General features: G+C 42.5%; 1 protein-coding gene across 3 annotated transcripts in view; it reads right to left on the bottom strand.

The window, feature by feature from the left end:
- Nucleotides 1–2493: 2493 nt before the first annotated feature.
- The window catches only part of SPECC1 (sperm antigen with calponin homology and coiled-coil domains 1), an 81962-nt gene continuing 62801 nt past the window's right edge, over nucleotides 2494–21654 (bottom strand). For all 3 annotated transcript variants that reach the window (XM_067472106.1, XM_067472107.1, XM_067472108.1), the window contains 5 exons: nucleotides 18789–18969; nucleotides 17694–17796; nucleotides 6814–6930; nucleotides 4615–4674; nucleotides 2494–3118 (listed from right to left, as the gene is read on the bottom strand). In XM_067472106.1, the coding sequence (XP_067328207.1) occupies nucleotides 3029–3118; nucleotides 4615–4674; nucleotides 6814–6930; nucleotides 17694–17796; nucleotides 18789–18969 (551 nt within the window). In that variant the 3' untranslated portion in view covers nucleotides 2494–3028. The remainder of the gene's footprint in view (nucleotides 3119–4614; nucleotides 4675–6813; nucleotides 6931–17693; nucleotides 17797–18788; nucleotides 18970–21654) is intronic.

The raw sequence follows: 21654 nt of genomic DNA, 5'->3' as shown, positions 1-21654 counted from the left end.
CCAACTCGGATCTTCAAACGGGATCTTACGCATTCGGACTCTTCCTTTTGTCGCAAACTCCTTCTAAGGGAGACAACGCCGAACGACGTCGAGAATCAACTCGGATCTTCAAATGGGATCTTACGCATTTGGACTCTTCCTTTTGTCACAAACTCCTTCTAAGGGAGACAACGCCGAAAAACTTCAAGAACCAACTCAGATCTTCAAACGGGATCTTACACATTTGGACCTTTCTCTTCCTTCCATCACGAACTCCTTCTAAGGGAGGCAATGCCGAACAATGTCGAGAACCAACTTGGATCTTCAAACGGGATCTTCCGCATTTGGACCTTTCTCTTCCTTCCATCGAGAACCAACTCGGATCTTCCGCATTCGGACCCTTCTCTTCCTTCCGTCTCAAACTCCTTCTAAGGAAGACAATGCCAAATTACATTGACAACTGACTCGGATGTTCAAACGGGATCTTCCGCATTCGGACCTTCATCTTCCTTCCATTGCTCAACTTGCAAAGTCTCTGGATAAACGGGAATCTTGGAGACAACCCAACGAGATCCTCCATTCCACATCCACGCCTTGTCTACACATCGCATCCATTCGCAGACCTGCTGTCGCCTCTCACAAACCCCAAAGTTACTTATAGCAATCCAAACTGCCCCCTAGACCTTGGGGACTTAAGCAAAGTGACTCCCTGTTTTTGCCACATTTGGTGGAAGACTTTGCACAGATTTTCCAAAGTTTTTTTGGTTGTGTATGTGTGTGTGTGTGTATTAATTTGACTATTGCAGGAGTGCTAATGCTCAACTAAGAACTTCGAGGACTTCCCAAAGGGCTCAACCTGTGACATGGAGGGAAAGAAAAACAAGACAGAGCAAAGCAAACAGCAGGAGGGGGAAAGAACAACTCCCAGGCTAAACAACACAATCCGGGAAGGAGGAGGAGGAGGATTTGTGATTCCTTCAAGAGAAAGGAAGGAAGGGCAAACTCAGGTGTGTTCATATCGCAAAGTAAACAGGCTTCGGCCAATTGTTTATGCATCCACGTCGGACAGGAAAAACCACCGAATTGTGTGGGTTGTTTCCATCCAAAACATGGACACGGTTTGACCCTTTTCAGCTTCCTTTTGCCACCTTTTTTGCCTCCTCCCGGGACACCCTTCAACCACCTTGAGCAGCGTATCTAATGGGAGCAGAATTAAGACCATGTTTTCTAATTTGAAAGAATCACCTCAGCGACGTGGAAATGGGCAAGAGATCTTCCAAACAGACATCAACAGTGGGGTGGAGGGATGGATAAGAAAGGGAGTTACAATGTGTTGTTGAAGGCTTTCATGGCCAGAAACACTAGGTTGCTGTGAGTGTTCTGGGCTGTCTGGCCATGTTCCAGAAGCATTCTCTCCTGATGTTTCACCCACATCTATGGCAGGCATCCTCAGAGGTTGTGAGGTCTGATGGAAACTAGACAAGTAGGGTTTATATATCTGTGGAATGAAGTATAAACTCTTGTCTGTTTGACAATGAATGTTGCAATTGGCCACCTGGCTGGCTGCTTCCTGGGGGAATCCTTTGTTGGGAGGGGTTAACTGGCCTTGATTGATTCTTGTCTGGAATTCCCCTTGTTTTTTATTTACTGTCCTGATTTTGGAGTTTTTTTAAAAAAATACTGTTCCTTTTCATAGTTCCCCCCTTTCTTGTGGATTTCAATGGCTTCTCTGTGTAGTCCGACATGGTAGTTGTGAGAGTGGTCCAGCACTTTTGTATTCTCCAATTATACGCTGTGTCCAGGTTGGTTCATCAAGTGCTCCTCTAGGGCTGACTTCTCAGGTTGAAGTAGTCTGCAGTGCCTTCCGTGTTCCTTGATTCGTGTCCGTGTGAGACTTGTTCACAGCTGCATGGTATATGGTGGACTCCTGCAGAAGGGAGAGGGTCCAGTTGAGGTGTTTCAGTTCACCTTGGAGGAGGTGGACTTCGCAGATTCCTTTTGCGCGGTCTGCCAAGGCTTTCATTGTGCTTCTTTTTGGACTTGGGTGAAGGTTGGAGTTTTGATGTAGGCATCTATCCATGTATGTAGGTTCTCTGTAAACTGTGTGGCCTAATTGTTGGTTGGATTTGCGGATGACAAGGACCTCTAGAGGTGAGGGGATCCTGGATCACCTTAACAAGTTCCTGGAGCACCTCAGCAGCCTCCACCCAAACATCCAATTCACATGTTCACTCAAACATCCAATTCACATGAACATGTTCTTTTTCCATGGTGAATTAGATGTTTGGGTGGAGGCTGTTGAGGTGCTCCAGAATATGTACTTGAGGTGCTCCAGAACATGTTCTTTTTCCATGGGTGGAGGCTGTTGAGGTGTTCCAGAACATGTTCCTTTTCCATGGTGAATTGGATGTTTGGGTGGAGGCTGTTGAGGTGCTCCTGAACATCTTCTTTTTCCATGGGTGGAGGCTGTTGAGGTGCTCCAGAACATGTTCCTTTTCCATGGTGAATTGGATGTTTGGGTGGAGTCTGTTGATGTTCTTTTCCCATGGTGAATTGTATGTTTGGGTGGAGGCTGTTGACGTGCCCCAGAACAATGGTGAACTGGATGTTTGGGTGAAGGCTATTCATGTATGTAGGTTCTCTGTGTGGCCCAATTGTTGGTTGGGTTTGCGGATGAGTAGAACATCTAGAAATGACCGTTTTCCTTCATGGTTAAGGGAGTTACTCTTCGTATGAGAGGTGGCTTCAGGTTGGGACACAGGAGCAAAACTCTTGTCGCTGGGCAAAACGAGCACCCCTTGTTGACAATTCGACCCAAAATAAGTAATACAGAGAAGGAAGGCTTTTCCGGCCTCCCGTTTAGAAGGAAAGAGAGTCCATTTGGCACAGTGAGACGGAGCATGAGGTCCCGAGCCGAGCAAAAACGTCAACAAGGCAGAAGAGGCCATAAAAGTCCGGAGGAAGGAAGAGAAGGGGGAAATTCCTTCTCTTAAAGTGACCGAGTGCTTGGCCTCCTCCCTGGTCGTCGTCCTCGGCTCTCAAAGGCGACTCAGGTCTCGAAATATTTGTAGATCTGCGCCACGTACTGCATGACGCTCTGCCAGTCCGGGCGGTCCGTGTACATGATCTCGCTCAGCTCCTGCAGAAAGAGAGAGAGAGAGAAAAAGAATATAGCATTGCAATCCCCAAAACACACAACATTTCCTTGCTGGGCTCATTCATTGGTGCCTCTCACCAGGACTTCTCATTCTGAGACCTACTAACACTGAGGCCTTTATCCCACTGAGGCCTATCTCTTGACTGAGGCCTTTTTCCTACTGAGGCGAACAAACACTGAGACTTTCTTACACTGAGGCATACTAACACACTGAGGCCCTTCTCCCACAAAGAGCTTCATTCTCACATAGGCTCTTCTCACACCAAAGTTACACAGGAGCTTCACACAGTAGCTTTTTACACACAGAAGCCTGAGGTTCGCTCTCACAGAGCCCCTTCTCACACCGCACTTACACAGTAGCTTCACACTGTAGCTTTTATACTAGAGCTTTACACATGAGGCCTTCAACCTGGAGCTTCTCTCACTGAAGCTTCTCAAACCAGGCCTCCTCGCACTTGGCATTCTTATAGACTGCCTACCTCACACCATGATTAATTATTATTAATAGTAATTACTGCAGTAACATAGTTTTAAATAAGAACTAGTTGCATAGTGATAATTTTAATTAATCATTAATTATTAATAATAATTACAACCACATCAGTTTAGATGGCATAGTGATTTTGATATTTTATTAATTACTAATTAACTCATTCATAATTAATTAGTTAATTAATTACTAATTAACTCATTCATTACTATTATTAATAGTAATTAATTACAACAACACAGTTGTAGATAAGAACTACAGTGGCATAGTGATTAGATAATTTTATTATTTACTAATTATCTAATTCATGACAATTATTTATTATTATTATTAACAGTAATTAATTACAACAGCACAGTTTCAGATAAGAACGAGAGTGGCATCGTGATTTGATAATTTTATTATTTACTAATTATCTAATTCATGACAATTATTTATTATTATTATTATTATTAATAGTAATTAATTACAACAGCACAGTTTCAGATAAGAATGACAGTGGCAAGATTTGATAATTTTATTACTTACTAATTATCTAATTCATAACCATTATTAATTATTATTATTAATAGTAATTAATTACAACACCACAGTTTTAGATAAGAACTAGAGTGGCATCATGATTTGATAAGTTTATTACTCATTAATAACTAATTAATTAATAATAACAATTATTAATTAATAACTATTATTAATTACCGGTAATATTTATCCATTTTAAAGGTATACTTAAAACCAATCAATCAATATTATGGACCTGGGCCTGTTTAGAAAAGCTAATAATATGTGATACGAATAACCCAACATGAGGTTGCTTGGATCGGGGTGGGTGGGGTAGGGAACGCCCAGCCTTTGCATTTCACTCTCAGTTTCAGTTCCTCCGGGTCCAACACTACAGTTCTTCCTGAGACGAACAAAAGGAAATGTGCAGAAACAGGCTGACTTCCTTTCATTTTTTTTTTAAAAAGCGAGACATAAAAACACTCACCAAACTGGGTTTGATGCCGACACTCTCGGCAGCTTGGAAAGCCAAAAGAAGGTTTCTTTTCTGCAAATATATACATACATATATATCAGAATAAATGAATAGATTCTACAGGTAGATAGATAGATAGATAGATAGATAGATAGATAGATAGAGGTACTAGATAATAGATAGATAGATAGATAGATAGATAGATGACTTAGATAACAGATAGATAGATAGATAGATAGATAGAGGTACTAGATAATAGATAGATAGATAGATAGATAGATAGATAGAGGTACTAGATAATAGATAGATAGATAGATAGATAGATAGATAGATGACTTAGATAATAGATAGATAGATAGATAGATAGATAGATAGATAGATAGAGGTACTAGATAATAGATAGATAGATAGATAGATAGATAGATAGAGGTACTAGATAATAGATAGATAGATAGATAGATAGATAGATAGATAGAGGTACTAGATAATAGATAGATAGATAGATAGATAGATAGATAGATAGATAGATGACTTAGATAATAGATAGATAGATAGATAGATAGATAGATAGATAGATAGAGGTACTAGATAATAGATAGATAGATAGATAGATAGATAGGGGAAAGGAAGGCTAGCTGATGGAGGGAGGGATGGCAGAAAGGTACAGAGGAATGAGATGGATGAAGAAAGGAAGGTTAGAAGAATGTGATGGAAGGAAGAAAAATATGATGGATAGAAGGAAGGCAGGAAGGAAGGATAGAAGAATGGGGTGGATGAGTGGAAGAGAGGAAGAAAGAATAGATGATGGATGGTTAGAAGAATGGGGTGGATGGAAGGAAAGAAGAAAGGTGGATGGATGGTTCGCAGGAAGGAGGTATAGAAGAATGGGGTGGATGGAAGGATAGAATAATGGGGTGGATGGGTGGAAGGAAGGAAGAATATATGATAGATGGACAGTTAGCAGGAAGGAAGTATAGAAGAATGGGATGGATAGAATGATGGGTAGAAGGGAAGGAAGGGTAGAAGGATGAGATGGGTGGGTGGAAGGAAAGAAGAAAGGATAGAATAATGGGGTGGATGGGTGGAAAGAAGGAAGAATAGATTATAGATAGATGGATAGTTGGCAGAAAGGAGGTATAGAAGAATGGGATGGATGGAAGGATAGAAGAATGTGTTGGTTGGTTGGTTGGTTGGTTGGTTGGTTGGTTGGTTGGCTGGTTGGTTGGAAAGAAGGAAGGAAGGAAGGAAGGATAGAAGAATAGGATGGTGGGATAGCAGAAAGGAAAGATGATGAATGGAAGGAAGGATAGAAGCATGGGATAGATGGACAGAAGGAAGGAAAGATGATGGATGGATGGAAGGAAGGAAGGATAGAAGAATAGGATGGAGGGGCAGAAGAAAGGAAAGATGATGAATGGAAGGAAGGATAGAAGAATGGGATGGATGGACGGATGGACAGATGGAAGGAAGGAAGGAAGGTAGGATAGAACGAAGGAAAAATGATGGATGGAAGGATAGAATAATGGGAGGAGCGATGGACGGAAGGAAAGATGATGGATGGGTGGAAGGAAGGAAGGAAGGAAGGAAGGAAGGATAGAAGAATGGAATAGATGGAGGGATGGATGGAAGGAAGGACAGAAGAATGGGATGGATGGACAGACAGATGGAAGGAAGGAAGGATAGAACGAAGGAAGGATAGAAGAATGGGATGGATGGATGGACAGACGGATGGAAGGAAGGAAGGGAGGGAGGAAGGGAGGGAGGATAGAACAAAGGAAAGATGATGGATGGAAGGATAGAATAATGGGAGGGAGGGATGGACGGAAGGATGGAAGGAAAGATGATGGATGGATGGAAGGAAGGAAGGAAGGATAGAAGAATGGGATGGATGGATGGATGGGAGGGAGGGAGGATAGAACAAATGAAAGATGATGAATGGAAAGATAGAACAATGGGAGGGATGGATGGACGGAAGGAAGGAAGGATGGATGGAAGGGAAGGATAGAAGCATGGAACAGATGGATGGAAGGAAAGATGATAGGTGGATGGAAGGAAGGAAGGATAGAAGAATGGAAGAGATGGATGGAAGGAAGAATAGATACGTAGAAGGATTGTTAGATGATAGGTAGATGGATGGGTTAATGGATGAATGGAAGGAGAGATAGGTAGATAGATAGCAGGCATTTTCCAATCAGGTTGAATGAGACTTGCCTTATCCTGGCTGTTCAATTCCCGGAATGGGATGTGAGCCGGGAGATACGTGTGGAGAAGGGCGCAAAAGGCCAAGCCATCGCTCCAGCTGCTGCTGAAATTCGTAATGTCGATGTTCTGGGAGAGAAAACAAAGGTCAAGGATGAGTCAAGGATGAACATCCAAGAAAATCTGAAAAAAATAGGGCTTTTGTTATTTATTATTATTGTACAATTAATTATTGTGGTTGTTGCTGTTGTCCTGCTTCCGCTCTCCCAAGGGAGACTCAAGGCAGTTAATGCTAAAAAAAATATGCAATATGGACCTTCAAACCCAAAGCATAGAAACTTTAAAGCGGAATTAAATGCACAACTACATATTGAGAACCTTTTAGAAACCTACATCTTCACCAAAAGACCTCTTTACGTGACAATAAATGGCTTTTAAAAGCCAACGCAAGAGTTATAACCTCTCAAAAGAGATAACAACAACGACAACGTAATAAATATACAGTTGGCAACCAACCATTGAAGCCAATTCAAAGCCTGGTTCTTGCATATTTTCCACCTGAAGGGAGGATCTTAGTGTCTCCTATTAAGAGTAAGCTCCTAACCTAAATGTATCTGTGAAATGACAGAGTTGGATGGGCATCTTCCGGGAGTGCTTTAATTGTATATCCTTGCCTAGCAAGAGGTTACCCTAGATGACCTTTGTGGACCTTCTCTCTCTCATATATATATATATATATATATATATATATATATATATATATATATACACACACACACACACAATTACTGCCTGGATTCCAAGTCCCGGCGTTAATTACCGGAGGGTTTTAATGACATTACAAGGACCGAGATTGGATTAGCCTTTCGTTCATAATCTGGAGAAGGAACAAAGTTTAAATATTGCTATTTGTCATTGTCAAAAGGCAGAGCAGCTGGTCCTAAGGCTCAGAAAAAGTGACAGGGGCTCACGTCCCGAGCCCCAAAAGTATGTGTGTGTGGGGAGGATTCTGGGAATTGCAATCCACCAAAGGACAGAATCTTTGTATCTGAACTCTTGGGTCTATGTTCTAAAAAATTAGCTTCCTCCATCTATATCTCAGCCATTTTTTCCTCTGGACCCATCCGATGTCCTTCAGAACTCAAGACACTGAGAAAGGATTACAAGGGGGCAAGGAAAGCATTACAATCACAGAACAATAGAGTTGGAAGAGACCCCATGGGCCAGCTAGTCCAACCCCATTCTGCCATGCAGGAAAAGCACAATCCTAGGCAGATGGCCATCCAGCCTCCACTTAAAAGCTTCTAACAAACTCCAATGCAGAGAGTTCCTTTCTTGAACAGCTCTAAGAAGTTCTTCCTCATGTTCAAGGGAGTTTGGCCTGCATAAATAGGAGTATAGTGTCTAGATTAATGGTTCCCAACCTTTTTCCAACCAAGGACCATTTGAGTAGGGACCACCTTGACCAGGGACCACTTGACCAGGGATCACTTTGATCAGGGACCACTTGACCAGGGAACACTTTGACCAGGGAACACTTGACCAGGGACCACTTGACCAGGAACCATCTTGACCAGGGAACACTTGACCAGCGACCACTTTGACCAGAGACCACTTGACCAGAGACCACTTGACCAGGGACCATTTGACCAGAGACCACTTGACCAGAGACCACTTGACCAGGGACCACTTGACCAGGGACCACTTTTACCAGGGACCACTTTGACCAGGGACCACTTGACTAGGAACCACTTTGACCAGGGACCACTTGACTAGGAACCACTTTGACCAGGGACCACTTTGACCAGGGACCACTTTGACCAGGGACCATTTGACCAGGGACCACTTTGACCAGAGACCACTTTGACCAGGGACCACTTTGACCAGGGACCACTTTGACCAGGGACCACTTTGACCAGGGACCACTTGACCAGGGATCACTGTGACCAGGGTCCACTTTACTGGGGACCACTTGACCAGGGACCAGTTGACCAGGAACCATCTTGACCAGGGAACACTTGACCAGCGACCACTTTGTCCAGGGACCACTTGACCAGGGGCACTTGAACCAGGGAACACTTTGACCAAGGACCACTTGACCAAAGATCACCGTGACGAGGGACTTTACCGGGGACCACTTTGACTAAGGACTACTTGAACGGGGGGGGGGGGGGGGGGCGGGGGACTCTATCTATACTTTCTCTGTCTAGGTCATCTATCTATACTATCTATCTATACTATCTATCTATTTATCTATCTCTTCTATCTATCTCTTCTATGTGTCTATCTATATCATCTATTTATCTGTCTCCTATCTATCTATCCATCTATCTATCTATCTATCTATCTATCTATCTATCTATCTATTTATCTATCATCTGTGTGTGTGTGTGCCTAGGTCATCTGTCTTGTCTAGCTAACTACATATCTCATTTATGTCTTTATCTATCTCTTCTATCTCTATCTATCTAACTATCTCTTCTATCTCTATCTCTCTATCTCTTCTATATCTACCTATCATCTTTATCTTAGCTCTTTCTCTCTGTCTGGGTCATCTATCTCTCCTGTCTATATCATCTATCTGTCTGTCTATCTATTGATCTATCTATTTATCTCATTTATATCTATCTATCATCTGTGTGTGTGTGTATCTAGGTCCTCTAGATTTATTTATTTATCTCTTCTATCTATCATATCTATCTATCTATCTCTTCTATATCTAGCTATCTTCTTTATCTTATCTCTTTCTCTCTGTCTAGGTCATCTGTCTATCCTATCTATCTATATCTGTCTATCTATCTATTTATCTCTTCTATATCTATCATCTCTGTGTGTGTCTAGGTCTTCTATATTTATTTATTTATCTCATCTATCTATCTATCTATCTATCTATCTATCTATCTATCTATCTATCTATCTATGTGTTTGTCTAGGTCATCTGTCTATCCTATCTAGCTATCAATCTCATCTATCTATCTATCTATCTATCTATCTATCTATCTATCTATCTATCTATCTATCTATCTCTTCTATATCAAGCTATCATCTTTATCTCTTTCTCTCTGTCTAGGTCATCTATCTATCTTATCTTATCTATATCATCTGTCTATCTATCTATCTCTTCTATATCCATCTCTGTTTGTGTGTGTCTATCTATTTATCACTTCTATATCTATCTCTCTCTCTCTGTGTGTGTGTAGGTCTTCTATATTTATTTATTTATCCTATCTATCTATCTATCTATCTATCTATCTATCTATCTATCTATCATCTCTCTATATGTGTCTACATTTATCCATCTATCTATCATCTGTGTGTGTCTACATCTATCTATTTATATCTATCTGTCTGTCTATCTATCTATCTATCTATCTATCTATCTATCTATCTATCTATCTATCTATCTATCATCTGTGTGTGTCTACGTCATCTATCTGTTTCTATCTATCTATCTATCTATCTATCTATCTATCTATCTATCTATCTATCTATCTACCTATCTACCTACCTATTATCCCTGTGTGTTATGTTTAGGTCATCTATCCTATCCTATCTAGCCATCTGTATCATCTATCTATTTATCGATCAATCAATCTATTGATGTTTTCTGTGTCAATCTATCTATTTATTAGTATTGATTATTTATTTACTGCATTTCTATGCCGCCTTTCTCACCCCGAAGGCGACTCAAGGCGGCTTATCATCCGTCCATCAATCTATTGCTCCTGTCCAGGTAGATAGACAAGAGCTTGATGGATAGGCATACAGCAATCGCAGAAGACATGATCAACTAAGCCAGGCACAGAATATGATTTGAGAACACAGGCATTTCCGGCCATGCAGCCCGGAAACCACACAGCACCCTGTTTGGGAGGGTCGTTCCTTCCTGTTGTCATCCCAAAATGGACAGGGACCACCAGGGTCTTCCAACCCCGGAGAAGGTCTTCTTTTGTGATCCCGGTCCCTGTTGATCCAGGCTACTTGAAAGGCAGGCCAACCCAAGGCGGATATTTATTGCCTTTGGCGGCTGGAGAAAATATTCAAAAAGTCAACAAGAGGCCCTGACAGCCGGGCTTAAGGCCTGAAATAATACGATAACAAATAATAAAGAAAGAGGAAGAAAAGAGAGACAGGTTTCGGCAAAGATGAGATGCTGCCGTAATTAGAGAGAGAGAGAGAGGAGAGCTTTCATTTATTTTGCTTCTCCTTAATTGTGTTTTCGTAACGCACCCCAGCCGTAAAATGCGGCTCGTTGCACGTTTGCTCGAAAATTACGTTTGGGGACTTGGCCTCAAGATCATCCGGTGAAGGAAAAGTTCCAAGAAGTTGGGAGTCGACTCGGAGAAGCTTTCTCGGAGTCCGGCTTTTCAGGCCCCCAGGCTCTAAATCACATTTCCATTGGTGTCATTAATCCCACTATAATTTCTATTAGCCACTTAGCAGTTTTTTATCCTGATGTACAAAGTCGCCTTGCGGGGAGAAAAGAAATGTACCGAAATATAGTTCATAAATCCTGCTTAACAAGCGACAGAAAGGATGATGGATGGATTCACACTCAGCTTGAGATACAGAAGAAGGACTATGTCTCCATCTCTTATCTATCTCTACATCTTCTATTTATCTATCTATCTATGTATAAATCTATCGGTACATCTATCTATCGGTACATCTACCTATTGTCTATCTGTCGGTCAGTCGGTCAGTCGGTCCGTCCGTCCATCCATCTCTCTATCTATCTATCTATCTATCTATCTATCTATCTATCTATCTATCTATCTATCATCTATCTATCTATCTATCTATCTATCTATCTATCTATCTATCTATCTATCTATCGGTACATCTATCTATCTATCTATCTATCTATCTATCTATCTATCTATCTATCGGTACATCTATCTATCTATTGGTCTGTCTATCTATCTATTTGTACATCTATCCATCTATTGATGTATCTATCTCAATCTATCTATCAGTCTATCTATCAGTCTATCTATCTCTACATCTATCTGTCTGTCTGTCTGTCTGTCTATCGGTACATCTATCGATCTATCTATCTATCTATCTATCTATCTATCTATCGGTACATCTATCTATCTATTGATCTATCTATTATCTATCTATCTATCTATCGGTACATTCTATCTATCTATCTATCTATTGGTCTATCTATCTATCTATCTATCTATCTATCTATCTATCTATCTATTGGTCTATCTATCTATCTATCTATACATCTATACATCTATACATCTATACATCTATTGGTACATCTATCTATTTATCTATCTATAATCTATCGGACCTGGACCACCCTTGGCACACACAACCCCCATGACGAACACAACCTACTGGAGGGCTTGGAGGGAACTGATTTGACATAGTGGGAGCTGTAGTTCACCCTACAGCCAAAGAGCACACTGAACCTTACCCATGACTCATCTTGAACAAACTTGCCCAACATGACTAAGTACTGATGGTGTTTCAGGGGGTTAACCTGGCATGATGGGAGTTGTAGTTCACCCACAACCAGAGAAACTGTGACCTCCACCGATGATGGACCTGGACGAAACTTGGCACACAGAACCCTCATGACGAACTCAACCTACGGGAGGATTTTGAGGGGACTTACTCACCATAGTGGGAGTTGTAGTTCACCCTACAGCCAGAGAGCACACTGAACCCCACCCACAACGCACCTTGCGCAAACTTGCCCAACATGACAAACTAATTACTGATGGAGTTGCAGCAGGTTAACCTGGCATGATGGGAGTTGTAGTGTACCCACAACCAGAGAAACTGTGCCCTCCACCGATGATGGACCTGGATGAAACTTGGCACACAGAACCCTCATGATGAACTCAATCTACTGGAGGGTTTTGAGGGGACTTACTCACCATAGTGGGAGTTGTAGTTCGCCCTACAGCCAGAGAGCACACTGAACCTCACCCACAACACATAGAATCATAGAATCAAAGAGTTGGAAGAGACCTCATGGGCCATCCAGTCCAATCCCCTGCCAAGAAGCAGGAATATTGCATTCAAATCACCCCTGGCAGATGGCCATTCAGCACCTTGAGCAAACTTGCCCAACATGACAAACTAAGTACTGATGGAGTTTCAGGGGGTTAACCTGGCATGATGGGAGTTGTAGTTTACCCACAACCAGAGAAACGGTGACCACAAACTAAGTACCGATGGAGCTTCAGGAGGTTAACCTTGCATGATTGGAGTTGTAGTTCACTCACAACCAAAGAAATGGTGACCTCCACCGATGATGGACCTGGACGAAACCTGGCACACAGAACCCTCATGACGAACTCAATCTACTGGAGGGTTTTGAGGGGACTTACTCACCGCAGTGGGAGTTGTAGTTCACCCTACAGCCAGAGAGCACTGTGAACCCCACCCACAACGCACCTTGAGCAAACTTGCCCAACATGACAAACTAATTGCTGATGGAGTTGCAGCAGGTTAACCTGGCATGATGGGAGTTGTAGTTCACCCACAACCAGAGAAAGGGTGACCTTCACCGATGATGGACCTGAACAAAACTTGGTACACAGAACCATTATGACGAACTCAATCTACTGGAGGGTTTTGAGGGGACTTACTCACCATAGTGGGAGTTGTAGTTCACCCTGCAGCCAGAGAGCACACTGAACCCCACCCACGACGCACCTTGAGCAAACTTGCCGAACATGACAAACTGAGTACTGATGGAGTTGCAGCAAGTTAACCTGGCATGATGGGAGTTGTAGTTCACCCACAACCAGAGAAATGGTGACCTCCACTGATGATGTCCCTGGACAAAACTTGGCACACAGAACCCTCATGACTAACTCAACCTACTGGAGGATTTTGAGGGGATGTACACACTGTAGTGGGAGTTGTAGTTCACCCACAAGCAGAGAAATGGTGACCTCCACCGATGATGGACCTGGACGAAACTTGGAACACCTTGACTAACTTATCCTACTGACCACTTACTACAATGCAGCTTGAGCAATGGAGGACCTTCTCATAGAGGCACTTCAGGTAGCCAGCTTCTGGTCAAAGGACATTTTGTACAATGCCAAGTTTTGAACTTTGTAGTTTTGTATACATTATAACTGTATTCTCAATTTGCTTCTGACACGCTAAATATCAGTATGCATTGGATTTTGGGGGTGCCCATCTTTGGAGAGGAACGCTTCCAGACGGAAGCAGACAAACAAATTGGATCTATTTCCATGGAACGTGGAGGCCAAAGCGAAGGGATGATCTCAGCCGGAACAAACCCGATGCTGACATAAATCACCAGCACCAAGAGACAGTGGTGACAAGGAGAGGCAGCCAGGAAGTCTCCGCAAAAGAAAAATGGGTCCCTAAATCACTTCCCAAAGACAAGTGAAAACACAATGGATGGGAATCCCCACCCAAACGGGACACAGCACGCATCCCCATCCCAGCGGATTAAAAGCAACCGCAGCAAACAACAGCCTTGATCCCCTTTCTGATTCCCTTGACCTCTGACCAAGTTTCCGACAGTTGACCCGGGCTTTGGTTGGGGATGATAGGCCTCCGAATTGGTGTTCGTGGCCAGTCGAAAGCACTGCGGCCATATTGGGAACGAGGGGCCGGTTGCAGGATTGACACCACATTTGTATTATGTGGTATGTCATCATTATTATTATCTATATAAATAAAAATGTAATGTTTGTTTGTGGGATTAACAGAACTCAAAAACCACTTAGCGAATTGACACCAAATTTGGACACAATACGCCTAGCAACCCAATGAGTGACCTTCACTCATAAAAACACTGGAAAATACAGCAGAAGAGACTTTAAAAGCCAAAAAACCCCAAAAAATACATTGCAATACACGTGCAAAACCACATATGTAAACAAACACACATATCTACACATTTACACAAATATATACAGAAATATATACACACATATATGCACATACAAAGCACATACACAGAAAGGGGGAGGGAAGGAAGGAAGGAAGGAGAGGAAGAGGGAAAGAAGGAAAGAAGGAAAGAAAGGTAGAGAAGGAAGGAAGGAAGGAAGGAGAGAAGGGAATAAAAAAGTGAAAGAGGGAAGGAAGGAGAGAAGAAATGAAAGAGGGAGGGAGGGAAGGAAGTAAGGTAGGAAGGAGAGAAAGAGGGAAAGAAGGAGAGAAGGAAAGAAAGGTAGAGAAGGAAGGAGAGAAGGGAATAAAAAAGTGAAAGGGAAGGAAGGAGAGAAGAAACGAAAGAAAGAGGGAGGGAGGGAAGGAAGGAAGGAGAGAAAGGGAAAGAAGGAGAGAAGGAAAGAAAGAAAGGTAGAGAAGGAAAGAAGGAGAGAAGGGAATAAAAAAGTGAAAGAGGGAAGGAAGGAGAGAAGAAATGAAAGAGGGAGGGAGGGAAGGAAGTAAGGTAGGAAGGAGAGAAAGAGGGAAAGAAGGAGAGAAGGAAAGAAAGGTAGAGAAGGAAGGAAGGAGAGAAGGGAATAAAAAAGTGAAAGGGAAGGAAGGAGAGAAGAAACGAAAGAAAGAGGGAGGGAGGGAGGGAGGGAGGGAAGGAAGGAGGGAAAGAAGGAGAGAAGGAAAGAAAGAAAGGTAGAGAAGGAAGGAAGGAGAGAAGGGAATAAAAAAGTGAAAGGGAAGGGAGAAGAAACGAAAGAAATAGGGAGGGAGGGAGGGAGGGAGGGAGGGAAGGAAGGAAGGAAGGAAGGAAGGAAGGAGATAAAGAAAGAAGAAGAGAAAGAATGAAGGAGAGAAAGAAAGAAGGAGAGAAAGAGGGAGGAAAGGTTGGCCACAGCAAAGCGTGGGGGGTACATCTAAATAATAATAATACTATGGCTGATAATAATAATAATAATAATAATAATTATTATTATTATTATTATTATTATTATTACAACAACAATGTGTTGAACTGTGGTATGAAACCCAGGTCCAATTCATAATAATGATGATGACGACAACAACAACAACAACAACATAATCCAAACAACAACAACAACAATAATATAATCCAAAGGGTGAGGCCTCTTTGCTCGGTCCCATCTTTCCCCCATTCATCAATTGCATGGAAAGGTTGCTCCTGACACAAGCAAGTCAAGATGGTCCCACTGGTGATCAGCACACTGAGTGCAGTGCCTCAAGACCTTGGTCTGCACTCAAAAAGAAAATTACCACCTGTCAGCTGCAAAAGGCTACCCAACTGGGATCTGCACACATTATTCGCCGATACATCACACAGTCGTAGACACTTGGGAAGGGTCCGACGTGGGATCCAATACAAAAGCCAGCATAGGGATTTTGTTTGTTGTGTACTAATCCTGTTATGTGTCAAATAATAATAATAATAATAATAATAATAATAATAATAATAATAATATATTGTCGAAGGCTTTCATGGCCGGAATCACTGGGTTGTTATAGGTTTTTTCGGGCTGTATGGCCATGGTCTAGAGGCATTCTCTCCTGACGTTTCACCTGCATCTATGTCAAGCATCCTCAGGAGGATGCTTGCCATAGATGCAGGCGAAACGTCAGGAGAGAATGCCTCTAGACCATGGCCATACAGCCTGAAAAAACCTACAACAACCCAATAATAATAATAATGTATTGTCGAAGGCTTTCATGGCTGGAATCACTAAGTTCTTGTGGGTTTTTTCGGGCTATATGGCCATGTTCTAGAGGTATTTCTCCTGACGTTTCGCCTGCATCTATGGCAAGCATCCTCCAACAGACCTCACCTCTGAGGATGCTTGCCATAGATGCAGGTGAAACGTCAGGAGAGAATGCCTCTAGTCCATGGCCATACAGCCCGAAAAAACCTACAACCCAATAATAATAATAATAATAATAATAATAATAATAATAATAATAATAAGGATTTAAAGATCGAACTGCAAAGACTCTGGCACAAGCCAGTCAAGGTGGTCCCAGTGGTGATCGTCACACTGGGTGCAGTGCCTAAAGACCTTGGCCTGCACTTAAAAACAATCAGCACTGACAAAATTACCATCTGTCTGCTGCTAAAGACCACCCTGCTTGGATCTGCATGCATTATTCTCCGATGCATAACACAGTCCTAGACACTTGGGAAGGGTCTGACGTGTGATCAAGCACAAAAGCCAGCAAAGTGATTTTGTTTGCTGTGTACTCATATTGTTGTGTATCAAATAATAATAATAATATAATCGTTTTTCCCCCATCCATCAATTGCACGGAAAGGTTTCTCCTGACATTTATAGGGAAACCACCCAGCCGGGGTTAATGGTCAGTTTACAACGAGAAGGACAATGACCCACTAGTTGCAGCCGCCGTCGAGGAGTTTGAGAAGATTCAATTCCCAAACCGGCCTGTCCGGCCACTCCCTTTGCTTTGGCTTAGCTCTTGACGGGAAGGGCTAATGAGCCCTGGCATGTTTACTCCGGGGATTAGCAAAGGGTCAGTGCTATTCCGAGCCTCGAAAGTAAAGATCATAGGAAATCTAGATAAACAAGCAGTCCCCGAGTTACAAACATACATCCGCTGCTTTAACGTGGTTAGATGTGTTGCCAACTGGGCATGCGTACTCAGCGCAAGGGCAGATGTCTTCACTGTGCCTGGTTGTGATGCCCAAGTTGTGCCAGGTAAAGTTTTTCCCTGGATGTTAAGTCCAGTTGTGTCCGACTCTGGGGGTGGCGCTCATCTCCATTTCTAAGCTGTAGAGCCGGCGTTGTCCGTAGACGCCTCCAAGGTTATGTGACCTGCATGGCTGCATGGCGTGCTGTTACCTTCCCGCCAGAGCAGTACCTATTGATCTACTCACATTTGCATTTTTTCAAACTGCTAGGTTGACAGAAACTGGGGCTAACAGTGGAAGCTCACACCACTCCCTGGATTCGAACCTGTGACCGCGTACTCACCGGGTAGCCTTCGGTCTTCTTCTGGCACCACTTGAGCAGCGCGTTCCTCTTGGAGCCGCCGTATTCCCTGGCCAAGGCTGCCAAAGGGTCCTTCCTCTCCACGCTGAAACCGGGCAACAGAGGGCAAGGTTAGGCTGGCTTTGGCAGGAGGAGGGAGGGTCTTGCTTTGGAGGGGAGACCAAACACGCTTCGGGATTTAGTACAACCTATCAAGGGAGGCCTCCCCCCTCCTCACTCTTCTCAACCCTTTTGGGAGTTATAGCTCACCCTGTATCAAGTGCACCGAGACTCCCATTGACCCTGGATGCTGAGAGATGTGGCTCATCCTGCATCCAGAAAGGACTGTTGACTCCCACCGACCATGGATGCTGAGAGTTATAGTTCATCCTGCATCCAGAGTGCACTGTGACTCCCAACATCCATAGTCAGTAGGAGTTTTAGTTCACCCTGCATCCAGAGTGCACTGTGACTCCCAACATCCATGGTCAGTAGGAGTTTTAGTTCACCCTGCATCCAGAGTGCACTGTGACTCCCAACATCCATGGTCAGTAGGAGTTTTAGTTCACCCTGCATCCAGAGTGCACTGTGACTCCCAACATCCATGGTCAGTAGGAGTTTTAGTTCACCCTGCATCCAGAGTGCACTGTGACTCCCAACCTCCATGGTCAGTGGGAGTTATAGTTCCCCCTGCATCTAGAGTGCACTGTAACTGCCAACATCCATGATTGGTGGGAATTATAGTTCACCCCGCAACCAGAGTAGACTGTAACTTCCAACATTCATGATCATTGGGAGTTATAGTTCACCCCACATCCAGAGTGCATTGTAACACCCATTGACCATTGATGCTGGGAGTTATAGTTCACCCCATATCCAAAGAGGGGTGTTGACTCCCATTGACCCTGGATTTTGGGAGTTATAGTTCATCTCACATCCAGAGAGGACTGTTGACTCCCACTGATCCTAGATGTTGGGAGTTATAGTTCATTCTACATCCAGATAGGATGGTTGACTCCCACAGACTCTAGATGCTGGGAGTTGTAGTCCACCCCCACGCCCAGAGAGTGGATTCGCCCTCACACAGAAGCAAGTTACCTGAGTTTGCTGGGGGGCCGAAGCCCGGTAGGGCCAGCGGAGGGGGTGAGCATCCGCCCCGCAAAGGACCCCCCAGGGGTCTTGCCCAGGGACTCCAGGGAGGGGCTCTTGCGCAGCAGGAAGGCCTCCGGCTTCAGGTCCGCCTCCTCCCCGACGCCAATGCCGCGCTCTTTCAGCAGGTCTGCCAAGGACAGAAAGGAAGACTCCTGTTCATATCCCAGCGGACATGTCATCACGCCCCCCCTTCCCAAGGGGTGCCTTCGCTGGCCTTCATGGTGGGACTCCAAGTGGGAGACCGCTTTTCTCGATCTCCCATGTAATGGCTGAACAGAAGCTTTAGGTACTCTTATTGTCTATTACAGGGAAAACCTGCAGATTCCTAACCTAAGTTTCATATATGCTGATGATCATGCCATCACCACCCAAGCAGGGAGCTTTGAAATGACTGAACAGAAGCTTTAGGTGCTCTTATTGTCTGTTACAGGGAAAACCTGCAGATTCCTGACCTATCTAAGTTTCATCTATGCTGACGATCATGCCATCACCGCCCAACCAGGGAGCATTGAAATGGCTTATTATTTCATTGTCGGTGATTTTTATGACAGAACCAATTAGGAACTGCCATTTATAACATAATTTTGAAAGTTTGGTTAGAGTTCTGAAATTTTCAACACCAGAACTTTAGCAACACCTTAGGAGCAAAAGCACCAATGCCAGCTAATTTTATCTATCTATCTATCCATATCTTCTATCTCTATTTATCTATTGTCTGTCCATCAATCTATTGCTCCTGGCTGGGTAGAGATTGAAGATAGATATACAATAGATAGATAAATAGATAGAGGAGGGTGACGAGAGAGGTGGAAGGAAAGAGGTGGTGGCCTGGCCCATTGGTGTGAAGGTTGGGATTTGAATAGTGGCAAAGGGGTCTCCGTAATTCGGAAAAGGCTTGGAAGCCTTGGGCTGCACATTGACGGCTGGGAAGTAAGGCCTGAGTAGGAACTCCTGGAAGAAGTGCTCAAGTGTGCAGAGGTTTGCCTTGTGTTTTCCAGTAAACAAGGCTTTTGGGGAGAGGCTTCCTGGCCCAGATCCACCTGGAGCAGAGACACTTGCGGTCACTCCTTCAACGATCCTTTTATCCATCGGCTCCATTAAGGTAATGGGCCGCCTTTTAGCTCTCCCTGCTTGGAAAAACACCCAGCCACCTTCCCATTAGCTGCACCAGATCATTTACACAACATTTTGTTTTCTTTCGGAAAATTGGAGGGGGGGGGGGGGGGAGAGAGAGACATATCAGTTCCACGTGGGCATTAACTCTCAATTGTAATCCATTTGTAAACAAAGAGAGAGAGAGAGAGAGGATATAGATGATAGATACAGCATAGAGAATAGAGAGATAAATACGATAAAATAGATATAGAGAGATATATAGAGAGAAGATAGAAATAGAAGGCATAGATAGATAGAGATAGAAGACAGAGCAATAGATAAGAGATAAAATAGATAGACAGACATAGAGCGGTATATAGAGATAGAAGACATAGATAGATTGATAGAGAGATAGAGACAGAAGACAGAGAGATAAATACGAGATACAATAGATAAAGATAGACATCAATACAAAGAGAGATAGATTGATAGAAATAGAAAACAAATAGATAAGAGATAGATAGCTAGAGATAGGAGACAGGGTCAAGACATAGATAGAAGACATTAGAGATAGAATAGATAGATAGACAGATAGACAGATAGATAGACAGCATAGATATAGAAGAAATTGAAAGATAGAGATAGAAGATATGGATGGATAGATAGATAGATAGATAGATAGATAGATAGATAGATAGATAGATAGGCATAGATAAATAGAGGTAGAAGAGATAGAGACATAGAGACAGAAGATATAGATAGATAAATAGATAGATAGATAGATAGATAGATAGATAGATAGATAGGCATAGATAAATAGAGGTAGAAGAGATAGAGACATAGAGACAGAAGATATAGATAGATAGATAGATAGATAGATAGATAGATAGATAGATAGATAGCATAGATAAATAGATAAATAGATATAGAGATGGAGAGATAGAAATATACATAGACAGAGATAGGATAGATATGATTGACAGATAGATAGAAGACATTGATAAAAAGAGATAGAAATTGAGAAATATAGAAGACATCGATAGATAGATAGATAGATAGATAGATAGATAGATAGATAGAAAGATAGGATAGATATGATAGATAGATAGATAGATAGATAGATAGATAGATAGATAGATAGATGATACATAGATGAATAGATAGACAGACAGATAGAGAGGATAGATATGATATATAGATAGATAGACAGATAGATAGATAGATGACATAGATAAACAGAGATAGAAGAGATAGAGATAGAAGACATAGATAGATAGGTAGATAGACAGACTGATAGACGGCATTGATAAATAGATATAGATGAGATGGAGAGATAGAGATAGAAGACAGGATAGGATAGGATAGGATAGGATAGATAGATAGATGACATCCACAAATAGAGAGATGAGATGCAGAGATACAGATAGAAGAGATAGATAGATAGATAGATAGATAGATAGATAGATAGATAGATAGATAGCATTGATAAATAGATATAGACGAGATGGAAAGATAGAGATAGAAGACAGGTAGGATAGGTAGGTAGGTAGATAGATAGATTACATAGATAAATAGAGATATATGAGATAGATGGATAGATAGATAGATAGATAGATAGATAGATAGATAGAGATAGATAGACGACAGACGACATCGATAAATAGATATAGACGAGATGGAGAGACAGAGATAGAAGACAGATATACATAGGATAGAT

The sequence above is a fragment of the Anolis sagrei genome, chromosome 11 (assembly GCF_037176765.1).
Source record: "Anolis sagrei isolate rAnoSag1 chromosome 11, rAnoSag1.mat, whole genome shotgun sequence".
Lineage (NCBI taxonomy): Eukaryota > Metazoa > Chordata > Lepidosauria > Squamata > Dactyloidae > Anolis > Anolis sagrei.
Note: the sequence above shows the minus strand (reverse complement) of the source record. Positions and strands in the feature narration are given on the sequence as shown.